The sequence below is a fragment of the Daucus carota genome, chromosome 8 (genome assembly GCF_001625215.2).
Source record: "Daucus carota subsp. sativus chromosome 8, DH1 v3.0, whole genome shotgun sequence".
Taxonomy (NCBI): Eukaryota; Viridiplantae; Streptophyta; class Magnoliopsida; order Apiales; family Apiaceae; genus Daucus; species Daucus carota.
The window spans coordinates 28,936,753-28,960,169 of NC_030388.2; the positions used below are offsets into that span (position 1 = coordinate 28,936,753).

The 23,417-nt window shown below is 32.4% G+C and overlaps 1 protein-coding gene and 1 long non-coding RNA gene across 12 annotated transcripts; one reads left to right on the forward strand and one right to left on the reverse strand.

Moving 5' to 3' along the window:
- Positions 1-450: 450 nt before the first annotated feature.
- Positions 451-7,203, reverse strand: LOC108197159 (uncharacterized). 6 transcript variants are annotated; one of them, XR_010286477.1, is made up of 5 exons: positions 7,068-7,203; positions 6,547-6,935; positions 5,778-6,221; positions 5,522-5,653; positions 451-4,465 (listed from the first exon to the last, which is right to left on the reverse strand). It is a non-coding gene; the product is annotated as an uncharacterized LOC108197159 (long non-coding RNA). The 6 variants fall into 6 exon arrangements; XR_010286476.1 differs by having other exon boundaries at positions 6,808-6,935; positions 7,068-7,186; XR_010286475.1 differs by having other exon boundaries at positions 5,782-6,935; positions 7,068-7,202.
- A 2,189-nt stretch (positions 7,204-9,392) lies between these two features.
- Positions 9,393-22,647, forward strand: LOC108197758 (uncharacterized). Of its 6 annotated transcripts, none has more exons than XR_010286117.1 (8): positions 9,393-9,611; positions 9,918-9,989; positions 10,466-10,530; positions 10,799-10,885; positions 20,754-20,817; positions 20,910-21,821; positions 21,902-22,048; positions 22,155-22,647. XR_010286117.1 is itself a non-coding variant. In XM_017365452.2 (6 exons), exons 1-5 carry the CDS (start codon positions 9,471-9,473, stop codon positions 11,920-11,922), a joined length of 459 nt encoding a protein of 152 aa, XP_017220941.1. In that variant the 5' UTR covers positions 9,399-9,470; the 3' UTR covers positions 11,923-11,938; positions 12,030-12,276. The 6 variants fall into 6 exon arrangements, 1 of the variants encoding a protein (XP_017220941.1); XR_010286118.1 differs by having other exon boundaries at positions 9,393-9,589; XR_010286119.1 differs by having other exon boundaries at positions 9,393-9,589; positions 22,155-22,631.
- Positions 22,648-23,417: the final 770 nt, after the last annotated feature.

Sequence of the window (23,417 nt, forward strand, 5' to 3'; positions counted from 1 at the left end):
GGTAATCCAGTAATCTGCCATTCTTTACAGCAACAATTCCATTCTTTACAGCAGCCCCTTCACATGTGTGCGTTGAGTTCATTTTCTTGATGCATATTAACTGGGTGGTGGCTAATCTTGATGCATAAATAAGCCATGGACAGCCATCCAATTTGCATTTGACAGTTCCCATAAAAGTTCACCATTCGCTGAAGATCCCTGTCTTTCAATATTGTAATAAGTGTCTTTCTATTTCCAGGGAGAAAGTACTTAATTGACATGTCCTCATCACTATACTTAAAAGTTTCAGCAATTTCTTGCTTAAACTCACTCAACTGAGTTTGCTGATCAAGATCAACTGCATAGGCTTCCCCGCCATTGAATGACATAAGGCCGTCTTCCCCCAATTCAAAATTATCCCGCGACTGACATATAGCTATAACTTTCTTTGGTTCCATTTTTGCAGACAGATAACTTCAGAACAAGGAAGACATATTGTACAATCAGGTTAGATGATATCCACCTACACTCATAAATAGACTCTGCAGCATTGGAGCATAAATTGCAAAGTTAGAACATAAAAGTAAAAACACTGAGCAAGCCAAAACCCTATAAGTTGTGTGATGATTAAGAATCACCATATTACAATCAAACACAAACAGAAGTCATTGATTATTTATTATAGCTGCAAAGGCAAGAGAATATATATTCGTTCTTAGCAATTCTTTCCAGATACCCTCCCGATCACATAGCAACTAATTGACAACACACAAACACAGTCACACATATCGGAAATTGAAAAAGACAAATCAAAGCTGCATAACAAATCTGCTTCAGTAATTGATCAAACTCAAAAACATTCAACTGAATACCATATGAATACTCCTGAGGTTGAGGGAGTCACCAAAAAACAAACCCGACTCCAAATTTACAAGGAATGACTTCTGACTTACAAGATACATAATCCCAATCCAACACCTGTCCTCATAATCACAGATATTAATATATAAGGCCAAGGCCATAACTTATCCATCAATCAAAACAATTGAACAATTCTTTTTAAGCAGTTCATCAACTGGAAGAATATAAATATTTTATCTGAATTCTCATTGGTTCACCTAATAATATAGTCATATTTCCATCCCGGTAACCCCATTATGCCATCAACTATCACAAACCAAATACCTTAATTTTTCCCGGGATACTACGCCCGGCCTGATCCTAACATAGCACCAACTTACTCTACTTTGGTTGCACACAATGGCCTTACTGGAGCCACTGATCATATCCATCATCTTCATATAGATCTTCACACACTACCATGGGTATGCCTTCCCATGTTAACTAGTCTCGTGTTTAGAGTCCTCATATTCGATATCAAACCAAATTGAAAAAAAAAAATTAAAAGTTAAAAAAAAAATACAATAATCAATAAATCTAACCCAATCAATCAGTCCGGGGATATTCATGAAATTGAAAGTTATTCAACGACACGACCAATATGAAATCTAACAGTGTCTTAAAGAATGATCACTGGTACAACAATCAAACCACACACGGTCATTCACGTAATTTACACAACCATGATCAGTTATAATTGCCAAAATCAAACATACAGTATGAGACCAAATTTCAACTCAACAAAATTCAGCTAATCATATAACTAATACTCCTTGATCATTATAATTGAAAAACGAGATTGGAGATTCTTAGTCTAAGCGACAAAATGGGATCTCTTGATCACATACAATATACAGTTAAACGTTTAGGAACATGTGTGAAAGATGAGAGTGATTAGAATTTTACCTGGACTTGGGTTGGTATACGAGGTAACATGGTGCGATGGTATAGATAGCAGAGAGCTGTAATGGGAAAATTTAGTTGCCCTGTACTGAATTGGCTCAAAAGTATAACGCAACTAAATTGTCCCATTGCAGCTTTCTGGTATCTATCCCATTGTACCCCATCACCGCCTATACTCACCCAAGTCCCGGTACAATTCTAATCACTCTCATCTTTCACAAATGTTGCTTAACGTTTAACTGTATCTTGTATGATCAAGAAATCCCATTTTGTGGCTTAGACTAGGAATCTCCAATCTTGTTGTTCAATTATGCTATGATCAAGGTGTTAGTATTGGTGTCCTAGAGACAATACTATTGTGTTTTATCGTAGACATTTATGGATTATGTTTTATTGATTATTGAATAAATATTTATTATGTCTTTATTTACTGCGTAATAAATTGAAAGCATAATAAATGTCCTTGGAATATTATATGTAATTCTATATCTCTAAGTACGTGACTTAGAAATGAGATTATGAGAATAATATCAATATTCCTAAATGTCCCTAGTCGAGTATTATTGTTAAGGGACAATAATGATGCATTAAGACTGGTATGTTTGTTAACTGATTATCACATCTCATTGATCATAGGTATAGTGATGCTAAAGTCAAGAACATAAGTGCATGTATCCACACATGGCACTGGAATGACCCACCGTGAGATTTTACATGTTAATAAGTGTCATTAGAAATTCTCACTGTGATGATGATGTAATGATCCTCTGACTTGATATCATTATATTTCTATATGAGAATTAGTATACTTTGGTTACACTAAAAGTTACCTTTGACCGGGTGATGATGAAATGTACATTGGGTATATTATGAATCGTATGAGAAATATGAATGATCTAGAAAGGATTTAACCTCCTATTTTAGGAGTGATATTATTGGCCTCTTGATTGAGTAAGACTATAAAATGCATGGCCGTGCTCAAATATTGATTTGTTTAATAGTCTACTCATTGATCAAGGAAATTCGGATTAGACGATGAAGAGGATGACACAATACATGTCTTGAGTCTGATCTATAATATAAGGTTAAAGGGATTATATTACATTGTACATTATTCACAAAAGGTTTAATTGAATCACCAATTATTATTATTACTTGGGTAGCAATGATGTATTACTAGATGCCGCTCATTGTTTATAATTTTATTATTGGATATTAAAATTATTGCCAACGTAATAATAACCTAAAGGGTCACACACTTAGAACGTTTAAAGGTGTTTTAATTTAAATTCTGAATTTAAATTAAATGATTAAGTTCGAAATAAATTGTTTAATTGAGCCGGTCTTAACTAAGTAATTAGAATTTCGAATTTAATATTAAAACCGAAATCGGATTAGGTTTGGAGAAGCCCAAATCCGATTAGGGTTTGGCCCATCTATCTCTCTTCCCTATAAATACATAATGATGTATTGTTTTAGGGTTAAGTGTTATATAAAATTCGTTTCATTAAAACCCTAGCAGCTCTACATCAAGAGAGAGGCTAGAGAGAGAGAGAGGCTGCATTCGGCTAGTACCGGCTCCGGTGATCTTTGGCGATCAGACGTTCGTGTGGACTGCTTAGAGACGCGATCCTTAGACCGAGGGCTGCGTGGTGATTGCTTGTTCCGGACCTCCATCTTTCGCTAACGTAAAACTTCAACAAGGTATTATTTCGTATCTCCATGATCAGCCATACTTTATAGATGGATCCTCGGTTAGGGTTTCGGAAAATTTTGATTTTACGTCGATTATCCGTTGCGTTTGTTGCCCCGAAACCCAACACAAGGTGTATCAGTCATATGATTTCCTGAATTTTGTTTGAGTTGAAGTTTGGTTTGATAATGTGTATTTGATTTCGGCAATTATAATTGATCATGGTTGTGCAATCTCAATTGCAACTGTAGCAACTTGAAAAGCAACTGTTTTCAACGCTTTGCAACCTCATATGCACAATATTTTTGAAATTAAGTTTGAAAACATGTGTATTTTTGCAAATTTCCCAATTCTTTATTTGAATATGTGACTATCTCATTTTATTTATTGTTTGTTTATTGAATTGCAAGAAAACAATGGCCTATATTCTTTGGCGATTGATGTCGTTCTTGCCACTAAAGGGAGGAGCAATGACGACAAGTTCTTTGTCAAAAAGTTGGAACTTAATATGGACTATCGACACTGATATATTGTATGTGATATCAGTTGTATACTTGGGATATTGCGTGACGAATCTGTATCCGTAGTCGAGGTGCATCAATAGCAATACTGGATAGTGCGTAAGTTGAAAATTCTACAAATCTGTCTCCAGAAACACATGCACACAACTGAACCATCTGCGGAACATGATTAAACCAAAAGTGTTCTAATGGACCGTCGAATTCAAGTATTTCAAAACTCTCCGCATAAAGGTCAATATTCCTCAATCTGAAACAACATTTTATATCCAAGAATTTCAACCTGGGATTTCTACTAGTGCGCTTAAATTTCAGGTTGAAATCCCAGGTTGAAATTCTTGGATATAGAATGCTGTTTCATAGGAAGTTCAGTCAGCACGTCCTTCTTGAGTCTACGAATCATCACTGTTGCTTTATTTAAATTGTGAAGCTCTTCATGGTTACTTGCACCTTGATACAGTCCAAATACACCCTGGACAAATACATATTTATATACATAAGATCACATCTGATGCACACGTCTTGTATATCTAGATCTATGAGGAAAGCTGCCTTGTATATCTAGATCTAGATCTATGAGGAAAGCTGCGTTTAGAACGGTGAAAGGTGATGATACGCCTTGTATATCTAGATCTATGAGGAAAGTTGTGTTTGGGACAGTGAAAGATGATGATATGCCTTAAATATCATCTATGAGGAAAGCCGCGTTTAGGACGGTGAAAGGTGATGATATTGGAAGGAGAAAGAACTAGGTAACGGCGGATTATATTAAGATGTTTAGGTTTTATGGTGAATCGCGGCCGTTCAATTTATTTAATCTAGGGGCTCATATTTCACTTTTGATTATAAATGAAGATTAAGCCTAGAAAATTTAGACTTCTAAATGACAATATTAAAATATTTAATAAAATGTTTAATACATTTATAAAATATATTACAATTATTGAACATATGAATGTTTTTTATTCATTAATACAACTCAGATATCTTGGTCATGACCATCAAATCCCGATCTTGAACTCTATTGTGTTAATTTAGAGGATTATACACCTAATATTGTAATATCAGCCTTAGGATATTTAGTGTGGCACCCCCAAATTTCCGTCCCACGAATTGAGGTCTCCAAGACATCCAACACTCATCACACCTACAACAAATATCATACAATAACAATAATTCACTAATGAATTTCCGACCCACAGACCAAGGATTACCACTCTCATTTTTTATTACTATGTTTCATAAACACAATTTATTATATATTACGAATCCTGAGGACTAAGATCGCAACCACCGAATAATTTTATTATAACTACGAGGGTCCATATCAATCAAAGACATCTCCTTGAAGAGCCACTCACAGAACCCCTGGACTTACTCAGAAAATCCCAAAAGTAATCCTAATCATGTTGGGCCTAATCCTTGCCCTTGGTTTTCATTTCTTGGTTAAAATGCTCATCATTCTCCCAAACTCAAATATTTATACAAAATTTTGAGAAATAGCAAAAATGAGCAACTGAGTACTTACAAAATTTCGAGAAAATAGCAAAAGAGCTCCGTCAATCCATTGTTCATCGATAGACGAAGCTCTCTCTTTATCATCTCGTGCCAGACGCAACAAAGGGCTCATCCTTTTTCCTTCTCGTGAACCGATGAGCAACTGAATGCTAAACAAGTATATAAGAGTGATATTTGCAACAATAAAAAAAAGAAGAACAATACTCAATATATAAAGTACAAGCTACATGCCAATCACAAATAAAGCAGAACTCAATTGCAAGTACCTACTGGTAGGCATTTGAAAGGTTCCGGGCAGCAAAAATCCTCAGTCCAGTTAAACACCTCAACTTGATCGAAGTTCCCATAAAAGTTCACCCTTCGCTGAAGATCCTTTTCTTTCGATATTGTAATAAGTGTCTTTCTATTTCCAGGGAGAAAGTACTTTGATTGACATGTCCTCAGCACTATATCTAAAAGTTTCAGCAATTTCTTTCTTAAACTCACTCAACTGAGTTTGCCTATCGAAATCAACTGCATAGGCTCCCCCCCCCCCCCCCCCCCCCATTGTATGACAAAAGGCCGTCTTCCCCCAATTCAAAATTACCCCGCGACTTGCATATAGCTATAACTTTCTAAGGTTCCATTTTTGCAGACGGATAACTTCAGAACAAGGAAGACATTTTGTCTGACAGGGTTAGAAGATATCCACCTACAATCATAAATAGGCTCTGCAGCATAGGAGCATAAATTGCATAGTTAGAACATAAAAGTCAAAACACTTAGCAAGTCAAAACCCTGTCAACAATTAAGAACCACCATATGACAATCGAACGCAAACAGAAGTCATTAATTATTTATTATAGCTGCACAGGCAAGAGAATATATCTTCGTTCTTAGTAATTCTTTCCAGATACACTCCTGATCACATAGCAACTAATTTACAACACACAAACACCATCACAGTCAAAATCGGAAATTGAAAAAGATAAATCAAAGCTGCACAACAAATCTGCTTCAGTAATTGATCAAACTCAAAAACATTCAACTGAATACCATATGAATGCTCCGAGGTTGAGGTAGTCACTAACAAACAAACCCGAGTCCAAATTTACAAGGAACGACTTCCGTCATACAAGATACATAATCCCAATCAAACACTTGAACTCTTAAAAAGTTCCAGCTTTCTAAATGTGTAAGGAACTCATAACACTACAAAACTATAAATCTATATATACAAAATGTCAGCAGCTATATCGCAATTACAAGAACCCCAATACATATTCTTGAAATGCTTCACAATGGTATTCAAATTACCTTAAAACCCAACAACAAACAAATAAAGGGCAGTGAGAAAATTGCTTGATCATCCATAAAGTTCAAAACTTTATCAGAAAAAGTCAACAAATACTCCAGAACCAGAATTCAGGAATTAATCAGCAAAGCTACAAAACAGAGAAATCAAGTAAACTTAAAACCAAGACCTCAAAAGAGCAGAAAACCGAACACATTATTTCACAATTAATTTATAAAAACTAATTTTCAGAATGTATACATACATTAATACTCAAAATTACCTCAACACAAACACAGAGTTTCAATTGAAGAAGCTGAGAGGGAGGGAGCAGGGCCCAATGGAGCAGACCGGTTCATCGTTAGGTTTTCTTTATTCAGAATCAAGGTCGTAAAAATCGGTCCAACTCGGTTTGGTTCCGGAAAAACGAGTGCTCAGAACTCGGGAGAGTATTCGGAATGAGTTATCGGATAACTAATCGGTTATTTTTTTAATTAGTTTTTTCTTTCATATATAGTTATATACTGATTAATAATAAAATTATCTAATAATATTAATAATTTAATAACACACCTGAAATAATGAAATTCAAATAAAGGTTACTTGTTTGATAGTTTTTGACATAATAATCATTCACAAGTTTTAATGATAAAACACATATACTTTCTAATTAATGTCAATACTTTGCAAAAAAAGACTCAAACATATATAAATTTATGTTTAGTATCGTTTGAAATAATTTTCAAATAAAACAATAAAAAATTGATAAGTCCAACTCGGATTTGACCTCGAGTACTCAGAGTCAAACCGAGTTTTGACTGTTTTTTAATAAATTGGTTTTGAACCCGATTACTCGGAACTCGGATCGGACGAGGGGTTAAAAACGAGTATTCGGAATGAGTACTCGGCTGACTCTGCGATTTTTAGAACACTGTTCAGAATATTTGGCCGAGCTTAAAAAATAAAATAGGGTTGATTATCAAATAGCACTTCTTACGTGGAAATATCAAGTGGATCATTCAGAAATTTTTGGTCTCATTTGAATCACTAAAAGTCATAAAATATATCAAATAGATACTTCTAATATTTTTTCGAGAAGTAAAGTTTATTTTTTATTGAGTTCCACACATTTTTCTTGGGTGCTAGTATAATCAAATGAAAGGTCATGAACTCTAGTATTTATGATAATATATTCAGATTTTAAGAAATTTATTTACTATTTATTTTAAATTTTACAATTATTTTGTTTAATTTATATCAAATAAATAATAAATAAATTTCTTAAAATCTGAATATATTATCATAAATACTAGAATTCATAATCTTTCATTTGATTATCCTAACAGCCAAGAAAAATGTGTAGAACTCAATGAAAAATAAAGTTTACTTCTCGAAAGATATTAGAAGTATGTATTTGATATATTTTATGAATTTAGTGATTCAAATGAGACCAAAAATTTCACAGTGATGCACTTGATATTTTCGAGCGTAAAAAGTGACTCATTTGATAATTAACCCTTAAAAAATATGATTCATGAACTAAAGAATAATTATAAAATATGTGTTTATTGTGATTTATTATGATTTATGAATTATTAAAAATATAAAATAAAATAAATTTATAAATAATTTTATTAAAATTTTAATAAGCCATTCAAAAAATATCTCAAACAAATTTTTAATTTAAATCAATTTTTGACTTTAATATGAATATATATTTTATAATTTAAAATCATACTTAAAAACCCAAACTCGTAAACATGATTACTAAATGAGATGATGGTCGCATGATATAAATTATATATTACTCTAATATTATTAGTTAATATAAATTATATTCTTTTTAGATTCATAACATTTTTGCTTTTAATGCTACTTAATAAAATTATTAATAATTTTTATAATCTCGTTTAAACTTCTATTTGGATTATCAATTATGTATATTTGTACCTTTCAAAAAAAATAAAAAATTATGTATATTTGTATATTAAGATAAATATAAGATAATATGAAAAATAAGTAAAAAAAGATATAAATAAATACTTTTTTGACGAATTATATAAATTATCTAAATTTTTCTTCTTTTCATTTACTTTGACAAAATTTGACTCGGTGTCAAATATAATATATTTTTTAAAAAATATCATACAAATATAATGAAACCTATATTTTATTAACGAATTTTTCAATTAATTCTTAAAACATAATTTATTCAGTTATCGATTAACTAAAAGGAGATTCTGTAAATATTTCCTCTGTTTTTTTTCATTTATTTACTTCTTTTTTTCTATTGTTTGACAGGCATTTCAAGTTGTATATAAAATATATAATTGTTTTGTAAAAATTTTCTTTTTTATATAAAAATTTAGACGACAAAAAAATTTATTCAAAAAAAATTAAAATAATTTATCAAATTAAATTTTATGAGAAATATGTGTCCTCCATTCACGTGTAAATTAATAACTGAGGATTTGTCCCGACTAGACTTATTTTATTTAATGGAATGAATTTGCATTTTGTCAAAAAAAAAAAAAAAAATAACTGAGGGAGACTAGGGATTACTGCTCTTCATGTATCTTTCTTACCGTAGTTCTATACATACATCCCTTTAAATTATAAAGCCTGAAGGATTTTTCCACGGCTATTTACAAGTGTGTCCTCCTAAAAGGAGGCGTATTTACACCGTATGCCACTGAATCTCGAGTATTTATACATCTTCTTTTGTGTTGTCACAGCTGTCTTTGGACACGTGTGGTGGGACAACTTAAATACTCATTTCTCACAGTTTCCCAGTTTCTTTTGGTTGTACGCCTCCTCACTTCTACATGTACATACTTTTCTACATACTTCTGTGTTCTACACGCTTTGAAATTGAAAGCATTTTGGCGGATACGAGCCAAATACCTCACGAAAATCAAATCACAGGCTATCACAGCTACTTTTATGTCCTGCTGTATCATTATTTTTGAAAATTTGAAATTCAAACTTCTCATCCTTTTACTTTTCTCTCTCTTAAATCTGAGTTCGCGTTCATTTCTTTGTACCTGCTTTGTTACTCATTTTCGCATGTCATATTTTTATATATATGATTTAAAAGATTTGCACCGATTATTTTCAAATGTTATGTTTACAGATTTGTAGCTGAAGATAAGATATATCAGTTTTTGAGTGCGGAAGATGTGACAAGATCTCTTAGTATTTTGAGGTAAGTAAACATCAATGATTTTGAATGGATGCATATAAACTGTTTGATTAAAGTTCTCTATGATTTTCAGTTGTATTATTTGAGTTTTTTATACGGTATGAATCTTTTTGCACAACAAGTGTTTGATTGTGGTTCCGAGAGGGAGATAGTTCGATCATTCAAGTGTTTAAACCAATTGGATTATATATTTTATTTTTGCATACCAAGTGCTTGATTTAGTTCAGAGAGAGTTCATTTATTAAGTGTTTAACCAGTTTAATTTTGTTATACTACATTATGCTTTGTGTTAAATCAGTGTGTGTAATTGTGTTAAATTAGTACGTGTAATTGTTGAGTAACAGTAAAAATTGATCAATTGATCAATAATTGATTTCGCTCAGTCCAAATGTCCCTGGACAAATATTCGTAAGTTAATCCTGAGTTATTATTATTAAGCAAATCGATATCATTACAATAAAAGATTCTGCTATCTACAGATGGGTGTCATGGTCAATCCTCCCAAACCTGGAGACATCTCATACGATAGGTTTGCCAGAGAGAGGTATGTGTGCTAATTAACTGCTTTTTTACATGTCACATAAAGGATTGTCAAAAGAGCATATCTTTAATTTACACTGGTGAAGTACATTAAAAAATAGTAGTAGTCTTCGACATTTGCAAGTTTATGATTGTATTGTTTCAGATTTCTCATGTTTTGTATTTCACATGTGTCATCTATAATGATATATGTGGTAATGGATTCTAATGTCCAAAAATCAGTCTTTGTTGCATTCTCAACAACTTTTTCTTTTGTATATGATGCAACAAAGGTATCCTTGGGTCACTGAGGAAGAGAGCACAAATAAAGACAGATGGATTTAACAGCTGCAGAAATGTAGTTTGCAATTTTACTGAAGGTATGTTCTATTCTTTTTCTTTTTTTTAAATAATCAGCTGACTTCATTTTAGCAAACAGCGAAGGAGTAAATAATCTATACTTTAATTTGGTTGGATAATTGTTTGTTAATTTGAAGATACAAATCTTTGTTACCAAAAAAAAACAAGATAATATACTATTCTTTTGGATTAATCTCTTTATTATTTTGAGTTTATACATATAGTGATACATCTATTTCTTATTAGTGTCAATGTTAAGATTTTTATAATGGATATTGCCACATTTAGGGGAAGTACATTTGAACTTGAGTACTGATATGCTATTGTATATATTAGATTTAGGAGGTAATTATATATTTGATTTGAATAATAGTAAAAATTTCAATAGTTGAAGAAACAGGGGTTGTATAAAGTTGCCACGTATAGGCAGAATGTGACTGCAAAATTAACTGAAGATTGCAAATTGACTTGATGGTTGGAGCAAATGAGTACATGATAAGAGGATTGTGGAGAAAACTCTTCTAATAATTGGGAGTCAAATTTTATTATTATTATTATTATTATTATTATTATTATTATTATTATTATTATTATTATTATTATTATGTAAGTTCAGAGTAGATGATCCCTTTTTATGATGAGCTTATATGTGCAATATTTAAAATCATGATTCATATTTACATATCATGATTCATATTACAACCTTATATGATATTTAATAACAAGAATAATATCCTTATGGACATGTCTACAAAAAATGCCTTTAAGTTGTTTGAAATCTGTCTTGCAGTACTATCTTATCAATTTACACGATGCACTAGAGCATTATATTATATAAACTTGATTTACCAATATATATTCTCAACCAAGTGACTGTAAGGGAAACGAAAATGAGAAAATCATAGTCAGCTTAACAGGCTCAATTGTAATGATTTTGCTAGGCCTGAGCTTGGTTGTATGTGTATTCAGAAAAAAGCAAAAGAGGAAGAACCAGATGAGAATAATGCAAGAAGGCCGTGTTTCATATAACTTCTTACTTATTACATTATTGGATTAGATACAAATGGTGGAAGGTAAATTTTTTTTATGTTGCATCATATAACTTCTTCTTTAAGTGCTCATGCATATTTCTACGCTCTATAATTATAAACTATCCTACTGCAGATTGTTCAAACAGTACATGCTTTTAGTACTCATCAACCAGATGGCTTCTGCATTGTTCCGGTGTATTGTAGCGTTGGGCAGGAGATGAAATTTGCTGTTTTTTGAAAGATCTTCATACTATGATTTAAGAGATGAGGGCTTATAAAATATTTACACAGCATATATTTCTCTTATCTTTTGTCATATTTTTATGTATTAGATCCTTCCAAATCATGGTTGTTTGAGTCCAACGAATTTGGTTGTGCAAGGAATTGTTTCCAAAAAAAATAAAATAGTATAGTTAATCAAATAAGACAAAAGGACTCCTATAAAAAAAAAAATTACTTGCAATTAAAATATTGTATTACTGTATGTCTGATTTTGATTGCTATTTAGGATAATCCAGGTCCCCAACTTCTGGAGTTGATAAGAAAGAGAATAGAACATATGCTTGAGTTTTTTGATATAACAGTTTTCAAATGTCAAGAAAGGAAAGGAGTTGCAGACTCTGGCAACAAGTAAGTGTGCCTTACAGATATGTTACCGCCCGAAGCTTATCTATCATTCCATGTAGGGCTGATAATGGGTGATGATGAACTTGGAACTCCATATCGCAAGAGCAAAAGCGAACCAGTTGTTTTCACAAGCAAGAAGTATGGTGCGATAAAGATGGACCTTTTTCCTTCAAAATGACATTATCCTAAATGCGACAAATAATTGACTTTCATACAAATTAATGGGTTTTTAGAAAATATAACAATTTCATTTAACATTTTTTCTCTTCACGGATAGTTTAACTTTCTTCAACATATGATGTTTTTACCTATATATTCTAAACATTTTAAATTAATCTTAATAATAAAATCGAAGCTAATCAATATTAAAATGCATATAACCGAAATAACCAATATTATAATATTAATTCTCAATTTAGTTATTATAATTTAAATAAATTTAATTGAAAAAACCACCGTGCGAAGCGGGCAATAATCCTAGTTGCCTATAGTCGCTGCTGTAACAGAAACTAGTTTCAAACATATCCTTGTACTTAAATATGTGATACCACTCGCTCCTGTCCTGCAGTACAACAAACAGGGATATTTGCCATGGACAACTTCGACAGATTCGCTGAGCGCTTTAACCTATGACGAATATGTGATTTCCGTCGTATAAATTTACGACGGCAACACCTTCTGTCGTAAGTCACATATATAATTTTTTTTTATTTAAAAGTAATCGAGAATATTCCATTGATACAAACGGCGTCGTTTTAGTGCTGGAATTTCCATCGTAAGTTTAACAATAAATTTTCTGAAATTGTGGGCCCCATCATAATAACTTACGACGCCTGTTAATACTTGCGACGCTAGAATAAACTTACGACGCTAGTGGAAAATTGTGACGGCTTTTCGAACTTACTATTTGAGAAAAATGACGGATAATTTCCGTCGTAAAATGTAAACTTACGACGGATATTAGGCTTATTTTCCGTCGTAAATAGCCCTGTTTATTGTAGTTCTAATTACTATAACTCACATTTAAAAATTTATGAATAGAATTGTCCAGGTTTGCATCATTTATAAATCGTGAACTTGAAAAATATATAGCATTTGTCATGGATTAACTTATTCATCATGGACTGTTAATCAAGCTACAGATATATTTACAAAGACGTTACAAAAGAATAACTATAAACACCTCTAAGACTATGAGAAAACCAAGTTAATATGTTCGGCTGAAAAACAAAACATATATCTTGTTAGCTCTAGGGCTGTTAACGAAACGAATATTTAATGAAATATTCGGTATTCGAATTCGTTTAACATTATTCGTATTCGTTTGTTAACAAATACAAATACGAATTCAAATCTTAAAAAATATTCGGTTTGTTAACGAATACAAATTCGAATAGATAAATATTCGTATTCGCTATTTGTTTAATTATTCGGAAATTAAATTATATATATATATATACATATTATTTTATATTATATAGAAAAATATTATATTTTTAATTAATAAGATTATGTACTGGTAAGGGGAGCTCTTCTGGTTATAGGCACAGACCGACAAATCAGAAACAAAATGTCACACCTTCTGGTTTATCCAGGTTTGTTCAATCAGTAATTTGAATTTTATATTATTTGAGTTGGATGACTGTAGTCTGTATTATTAGTACTTTTTATAGTTTGCTTGAATTGGTGAAGTATGGGAGTTTATAACTTTTGTCACGTGTCAGCAATTTAGTTATTTTTTTTATTTTCTTTTAAATGAGTGCCTTAAACGAATATGAATAGTTCGTGAACTTAACCGAATACAAATACGAATACAAATAACTATTCGGATAATAAACGAATACAAATCCGAATATGTATATTTAAACCGAATACAAATACAAAAACTATAGTATTCGTTTCGAATTCGTTTCGTTAACACCCCTAGTTAGCTCGATATGAGAAAACAGTAACACATCATTTATATCATTTTCTGCACTGTGCTCTAATCGGTTCTGTGTTGCACTTGAATCAGATGTTTCCTTTGTAAATAATTAATTACCATTATACTGTAGTCATGTTGATTGGACTGGCTGGAATAATACACTTTGCAGATAATTTTTTTTTAACAATTGAACCTGAATTATGTAATAATCCAAGTAATGATGTAATTGAAATATGTTTAATCATAAATTTACACACAAGATCACATGTCAATTATTATGATCAAGATCACAAGATAGGGCGGTCGGTTGTGGTACCAAACAAAAAAACGAAGTCGTTTTCGTTTTTAGGGACTGAAGTACATATATTTTTATTTAAATTAATTTCTTATTATTTTTTGCAGAAAGCATAATCGACCACAGGAAACGGTCGGTTATGCTTGTGCCATGTCATACTCATAACCGACCGTCGTATACGGTCGGTTTTATATGTTGCCACGTCACACAGAACGCCGTCGTTCAGTTACTTTGACGCGTTATAACCGACCACGCGATCATCGATCAGTTTTGGTGTTGCGGTCGGTTTTGACCTGTTTTCTTGTAGTGTCAGCTGCTTATGCGAAAAGAAATTATTATTACTATAAGAAAAACCTGTAAATTCGACGGGAATTTTTTTGTCAAAAATTAGGCCAAAAAATTATACCTCCCACCAAATTTGGCCAAAATTCTGAATTCTACATCTAGACATATATATTAGCTCCACCATATTCATTAGAAATTATAACCTCGTCGGCCATTTCATCATATTCACCTAGCTAGGGCTACGAGTTATGTTTTCATAAATGACGGCAAATTGGTCACATGCATTCTAAATTGAAGATTAATAAAGGGAAGATTGTTTGTAGTGTATTTGGATATTGAGGTGGAGTTATTGTAATGGCCTTTAAGGCATTGCATGAAGGGTTTGAGAAATCATCATTTAAAGTTAAAGATGCCTATGAGAATGTTTTAGAAAAAGATAAAAACAGTGTAAATCAAGATAAAAACCCTGCAGATGAGCCCCGTGCTCTAAAGGATCCCCTGCACAAGTCAAAGATGCTGAGAAGATGAAGCTACCAGAAGATGAGGCTGGTTAGGAGTACGAAATTGTTCTTCTGACAATTTCAAATTTATTTTATGATATTTAATTTTTTTGGGGATCGACAATTAATTTAAAATTTGGGAGAAGTGAATAGTTTATATATGGACTATGTTGGAATCCATTTTGGGGAACGGTAAGAAATATATAAAATAATAAAATTGTTTCAATGATGATAATTTTTAATAAAATGGTATTCTATAATGAGATAAATATAACTCGAAAATAAAATATTAAATGAAATATGATCATAATTTTTTTATCAAATTACTGAAACACAAAGGATATTTAATAATATAATACTAACTAATAATAGTAAAAAAATCATAATAGAAAAAATTATATATTTGATGAAAAGTTAAATAAATATATAAAAAATTGACGAAAATTATCAAGAATTGAATATAGCTAGGCCGAATATTATGGGCGAAGTTTTGAAAACACATGGAATACTTTTGATAAAAGGTCATGAAATTAGTAGAGAACATGTGTTTTGAATTACTTTAAAAATGAAATGCAATACATAATCTCAAGCATTTTTTTTCATGTACAAAAGTATAACACCAGAGTAATATATAGAATAACTTAAACAATCAAGTCATGCAAAAAAAATCTACGTGCAAAACCACCTATAAAACAAAAACAAATCCTTCAAATTCTTACAAATATTAAAATATTTTATAACACACCTTAAAACATGTTACTCCTTTCGTCTCATCAGATTCTTTAGATTGAGCACGGGACTTAGCACTCATTTTACGACTCCGATTAATTAATTATGTTTCTATAAATTATTTTAAATTTTTATTATTCTTAATAAAAATATAATGTTAAAATTTTTATTATAAAAAAATTTCAAAAATAAGTTATAGATTATGCAAAGCTTAAAATGAGTTTGGAGCAGTGAAAAAATATGGAAAGAAATGTGTGCTACAGAAAGTTTAAATCAACACCATGTAATAAATACCCCATATATAAAAGGGGACAAATGCTTTGGGATTTTAATAGTATAGATGAGTCTCCAATAGCACATCACATCATTGGATAATTATCAGGGCAAAAGGGGCTAGATCTCTTTGGAATTTTAATAGTACAATATAGATGAGTCTCCAATAGCATCATCATTGGATAATTATCAGGGCAAAGGGGGCTAGATCTCTTTGGGCAAAAAGGGGCTAGATCTCTTTCCAATTTTAATAGTATCAGTCTTCAATACCATTATTGGGTAATAATCAGGGCAAAAGGGCTAGATCTTTGGAGTTTTAATAGTATAGTATAGATCAGTGGTCAATAGCATCATCATCTGATAATAATCGGGGCAAAAGGGCTAGATCTTTGGAAAAGAAGGTACGATTACAGTATTAGGCTTTCTATATATACTTAGATTTGTATGATTTGTATGCTCTTGATAGCCAAGATTTGTATGTACAAGAAGATCGGTATGGTCTTAGTAATTCCATGTGATTTGTATGTAAAAACGATTGCCTTGTTCAATTAAATTATAATTTATTGATTTCTATATATACAAGACTCTAATCTTTGAGATTGAGGATGGTATCAGGTGTGCTGTATGTATTCATTATTTTAACTATAGATCTTTGCCAGATCTTTTGGATTCCAGCCTAATTCAGATCTCTGCTGCTGATCTTTGCGATTTCTGCTTTGTTTCCTTAAATTAGGGTTACAAGGAATTTACTGCATCAAGCACAATGAGTCAGCAGCAAAAAAGGGTCAAATTAGAGGCAAGATTTCACCTTTGTAAAACAAATTAAATATGTTACTTTGAATATATGTAACTATCACAAATTTATTAATTGTTTTTGTTTCTTGAATTGCAGGAAAACTATGATATAATTTCCCAACTCCCCATGGATCTTCTTTCGCAGTTGGTGTCCTTGTTGCCACTAAAGGAGGCACTCAAGACCAGTACTTTGTCGAAAACTTGGAAGATGATATGGACTACTCACACTGACATTGTATGTGATATCAGTAGTGTACTTGGCGTCTTGCGTGACGAATCTGGAAATGTATCTTTAAATGTAAGAGAGGAGCATAGGAATCAATTCATAGAACGTGTCGGTCACTTGATGCAGCAGCGTTTGATGGGGCCTAATATGAGATCAATAGTGATCAGCTTTCCTCTCTCTCGAAAAGATGGTCCTCATGTTGCTAGATGGGTGGGTGATGCCGTCATGAAGGGAGTTCAAACAATCATTCTAAATTTAAAAGGAGGTTCTGGTATTGTTTCGTTTCCTTTCTCGATTCTTCGTGCCCCTGGTCAAGCTAGTAAAGTGAGGCAACTGGGGTTAAACTCGTGTAGCCTTAAATCTCTTTCGGTTAGAAATAGGACTCTTGATTCGCTTGTCAACATTCATTTGCAAAGTGTGAATCTCACTGATAAGCAAATGGATGTTATACTTAGCAAGTGCTTTTTTCTAGAGAGTTTGGTTTTGAGGAAGTGTTGTAAGTTGGCAAGATTTAAGCTCACTAGTCGAAACCCTAGGTTGAAATTTTTGGAAATCAAATCCTGTTTAAAATTGAAGAATATTCAACTTTATGCCGAGAGTCTGGAAATACTGGAATTCGACGGTCTATTAGACCACTTTTCGTGTGATCACGTGCCGAACTTGGTTCAGCTGTTTGCATGTGTATCTGGAGAGAAATTTGTACAATTTTCAACTTATGCACTCTCCAGGATTGCTGTTGATGCACCTCTACTACAGACTCTCAACCTACAAATTCACCGGGTAAGTGAAATCGAAAAAAACAAAATTATTATTGAGTTTAGAAATCGTAATTGTAACAAATTAATATATTTCTATTTCAGGTACTGCCCCTGCCAAAAGGAGTATTTACATTTAGTAACATAAAGTATTTGGTACTTAATCTTAATCCATGTGATGGTGAAGACGAGCTCGACTGGATTCGCTACATCTTGAAGGCATTTCCTTTTTTGAGCAGACTACAATTAGATGTGAGTACAAAGATTATCTATTTTTCATTTTATATGCAAATGAATTTTATAGAAATGAAGGAGATAAGATGTTATTGTGTTAATATAACTTTTCTTCTGCTTGAAGTTTTCACTAGTCGTCCCAAGGAACGCCGGATCGACCAACCAGAGTCATAGAGGACTAGCTGAAGTGAGTCATGAGAATCTCAGAGAACTAGAGGTGACGGGGTATTATGGTGGCCCAGGCCAGGTTGAGGCTGTGAAGCATCTGGTTGATAGGGCATTCAAGCTTGATCTTCTTGTAATCAGTTCACCGGCGAAATTGTACATCGGTTTGAGAGAGTTCATCCGTGTGGATTTACGTAATGACAACAAATCAAGCTCAGAGAAGATTGAAGAACTCCGTCCTGTACTTCCAAACTCCCTTCGTGTTGATTATTGTAACCTTTGATTTTATCTTTATTTATGGTAGTATACACCCTTTGTGATGGATATTAAAGATTTTTACAGTGAATCACTGCTGTCGTTTAATTTACTTAATTAATGGGCTTATATTTTGTGTTTGATTATGAATAGAGGTGAAGACTATAAAATTTTTACTTTTCTAAATGACAATATCAAAATATTTTATACTATATTGACATGTTGAATGCTTCTTATTCCTTAATATAAGTTAGATATCTTGGTTGTGATCATCAAGTTGGATTTTGAAGGCTGTTGTGTTAATTAGAGAATTTCTACGTTAAGCATAATATGTTAAGCATAATGTCGTAGTATTAACCTTACGATATTCAGTGTGGCATCCCCACACTCACATCTCATCGTATCCACACTAGTTATAAGTGAGACAAATATCATACATAATAATATACTAACTCTCCTCACCAATGGTTTTCCAGCCCACAGGTTCAAGGATCCTCTCGCTCTCACTATCTTGAATGATAAAACAGTGATACTCTAAATTACTATCCAAAAGAAAGAATGTTGAAATAAGGTCAATGATAACTTAATTAGATGAGAATGTTTGAAATAGAACAAGACCTTAAATGAATGATCACTAAGAATAAAATCATATATCTGATTGATAAAAAGTTAAATAAATACAAAAAAAATTAACGAAAATTATCAAGAATTGAATATAGCGAGGACGCACGAAGTTTATTGTGGGCGAAATTTTGAAAAAACACGGAAAACTTTTGATAAAAAGTCATGAAATGAGTACTGAACATGTGTTTTGAATCTCTTTAAAATGAAATGCAATACATAATCTCACTCATCTTTTTCATGCACTATAGAATAAGGTATAGAATAACTTAAACAATCAAATCAAGTAAAAAAAATCTACGTGCAAAACCATCTATAAAATAAAAAAGAACAAATCCTCCATATTCCTACAAATATTAAAATATTTTATAACACACCTTAAGATATGTTACTTCCCAGTCCCACAGGTTATTTACATTGAGTACCGGACTCGACATTCATTTTAGGGTTTCGATTAATTATATTTTCATAAGTTATTTTAAAATTTTCTTATTCTCAATAAAAATATAATGTTTAAATTTTTATTATAAAAAAATTTAAAAATAAGTTATAAAATTATACTTAATTGGAGGCTTAAAATGCGTTTGGAGCAGTGAAAAACATGTAAAGAAATGAGTGGGACATGGGGAGTTTAAATTAAGAGCATGTAAATATCCCATAAAAGGGGACAAGTGGTTTGAGATTTTAATAGTGCAGATAGTCTCCAATAGCATCATCATTGGATAATTATCAAGGCAAAAGGGGGCTAGATCTCTTTCGAATTTTAATAGTATAGTATAGATCAGTCTCCAATAGCATCATCTGATAATAATCAGGGCTATATAAAAGAAGGTACGATTACAGTATTAGGCTTTCTCTATATACTAGATTTGTATGTACGATGTGATTTGTATGGTCTTGGTAGCCAAGATTAGTATGTATAAGAAGATCCGTATGGTCTTAGTAATTCCATGTGATTTGTATGTAAAAACAATTGTCTTGTTCAACTAAAATATAATCTAGTGATTTCTATATATACTAGACTGTAATCTTTGAGATTGAGGATGGTATTTGGTGTGTGCTCTATGTATTCGTTAATTTAATTATAGATCTTTGCCAGATGTTTTGGATTCGAGCCTGATCAAGATATCTGTTACTGATCCTTGCAATTTCTGCTTTGTTTGCTTAAATTAGGGTTACAAGGAATTTACTGCATCTAAGCACAATGAGTCAGCAGCAAAAAATGGTCAAATTTGAGGTAAGAATTCACCTTTGTAAAACAAATATATTACTTTGAATATGTAGCTATCACAATTTTATTCATTGTTTTGGTTTATTCATGAATTGCAGGAAAACTATGATATAATCTCCCAACTCCCCGTGGATCTTCTTTCGAAGTTGGTGTCGTTGTTGCCCCTAAAGGAGGCACTCAAGACCAGTACTTTGTCGAAAAGCAGGGAGACGATATGGACTACTCACACTGATATTGTATGTGATATCAGTATTGTACTTGGCCTCTTGCGCGACGAATCTGGAAACATAACTTTGAATGTCGTAAGAGAGGAGCATAGGAATCAATTCATAGAACGCGTCGGTCGCTTGATGCAGCAGCGTTTGATGGGGCCTAATATGAGATCAATAGTGATCAGCTTTCCTGTCTCTCGAAAAGATGGTCCTCATGTTGCAAGATGGGTGGGTGATGCCGTGATGAAGGGAGTTAAAACAATCATTCTGAATTTACATGGAGGTTCTGGTATTGTTTCGTTTCCTTTTTCGATTCTTAGGGCAACTGGTCAAGCTAGTAAAGTGAGGTAACTGGTGTTAATTTCGTGTAGCCTTAAATCTCTTTCGGTTAGAAATAGTACTCTTGATTCGCTTGTCAACCTTCATTTGCAAAGTGCGAATCTCACTGATAAGCAATTGGATGTTATACTTAGCAAGTGCTTTTTTCTTGAGAGTTTGGTTTTGAGGAAGTGTTGTAAGTTGGCAAGATTTAAGCTCACTAGTCGAAACCCTAGGTTGAAATTTTTGGAAATCAAATCCTGTTTAAAATTGAAGAATATTCAACTTTATGCCGAGAGTCTGGAAATACTGGAATTCGACGGTCTATTAGACCACTTTTCGTGTGATCACGTGCCGAACTTGGTTCAGCTGTTTGCATGTGTATCTGGAGAGAAATTTGTACAATTTTCAACTTATGCACTCTCCAGGATTGCTGTTGATGCACCTCTACTACAGACTCTCAACCTACAAGTTCACCGGGTAAGTGAAATCGAAAAAAACAAAATTATTATTGAGTTTAGAAATCGTAATTGTAACAAATTAATATATTTCTATTTCAGGTACTGCCCCTGCCAAAAGGAGTATTTACATTTAGTAACATAAAGTATTTGGTACTTAATCTTAATCCATGTGATAGTGAAGACGAGCTCGACTGGATTCGCTACATCTTGAAGGCATTTCCTTTTTTGAGCAGACTACAATTAGATGTGAGTACAAAGATTATCTATTTTTCATTTTATATGCAAATGAATTTTATAGAAATGAATGAGATAAGATGTTATTGTGTTAATATAACTTTTCTTCTGCTTGAAGTTTTCACTAGTCGTCCCAAGGAACGCCGGATCGACCAACCAGAGTCATAGAGGACTAGCTGAAGTGAGTCATGAGAATCTCAGAGAACTAGAGGTGACGGGGTATTATGGTGGCCCAGGCCAGGTTGAGGCTGTGAAGCATCTGGTTGATAGGGCATTCAAGCTTGATCTTCTTGTAATCAGTTCACCAGAGAAATTGTACGTCGGTTCGAGAGAGTTCATCCGTGTGGATTTACCTAATGACAACAAATCAAGCTCAGAGAAGATTGAAGAACTCCGTCCTGTACTTCCAAACTCCCTTCGCGTTGATTATTCTAACCTCTGACTTTTATCTTTGTTTGGTAGTATATACCGTTTGTGATGGATATTTGAGGATTGAGGTACTTACTAAAAATGTTATGATAAATATTTATACTACCATAAAAATTTATGGTAGTATACACCCTTTGTGATGGATATTTAGCTTTTTACAGTAAATTACTGTCATTTAATTCACTTAATTTATGGGTTAATATTTTTCTTTTGATTATGATTAGAGGTGAAGCCTAAAATTTTTTTACTTCTAAACGATAATATCAAAATATTTTATACTATGTTGACATGTTGAATGCTTCTTATTCATTAATGTAAGTTAGGTTGTGATCATCAACTTTTTGGATTTTGAAGGCTGGCGTGTTAATTAGAGGATTGCTATGTTAAGCGCAATATCATGGTATTAAACTTACGATATTCGGTGTGACGCTCCCAAACCCGCATTCGTTGAATTGAGGTCTACATGGTATCCACACTAGACATAAGTGTGACAAATATCATACATAATAATAATGCTAACTTATTGTAATCAATGGGTATATATCCAGCCCACAGATTCAAGAATCCTTCTACTCTCACTCTTTTATACAATGTTAATTTATGAATACAAATTATTATATATATTACAAAGCCTGAGAATTAAGATAACAACCACGCGGCAGTAGATCTAGTCCGATCAACGAGTCCAGGGATATTCATAGAAGTGAAAACTATATATCGAGTGACATGATCGACAAATATGTCACTTAACTTCAAATTAGGTGGCTTTCTTGAACAAAAGAAACTAACCTATATCAAGAAAGTGGTGGAATGCTTTGAACAATAAAACACCTTTGAATTTTAAAAAGGAACTATAATATCATTTGCTATCTTGAATGGTAAAATAATGATTCTCTAAAATAATATCGAAAAAAAAGAATGTTGAAACAAAGTGATCAATGATAACTTAGAT

Bases quoted from the DNA above. Each gene is read 5' to 3' on its own strand.
- LOC108197758 (XM_017365452.2), top strand. From the start codon at position 9,471: ATGCCACTGAATCTCGAGTATTTATACATCTTCTTTTGTGTTGTCACA. The intron at 9,590-9,917 runs GTACGCCTCCTC...TTATGTTTACAG, and splicing joins TTTCCCAGTTTCTTTTGGTT to ATTTGTAGCTGAAGATAAGA. The intron at 9,990-10,465 runs GTAAGTAAACAT...TGCTATCTACAG, and splicing joins AGATCTCTTAGTATTTTGAG to ATGGGTGTCATGGTCAATCC.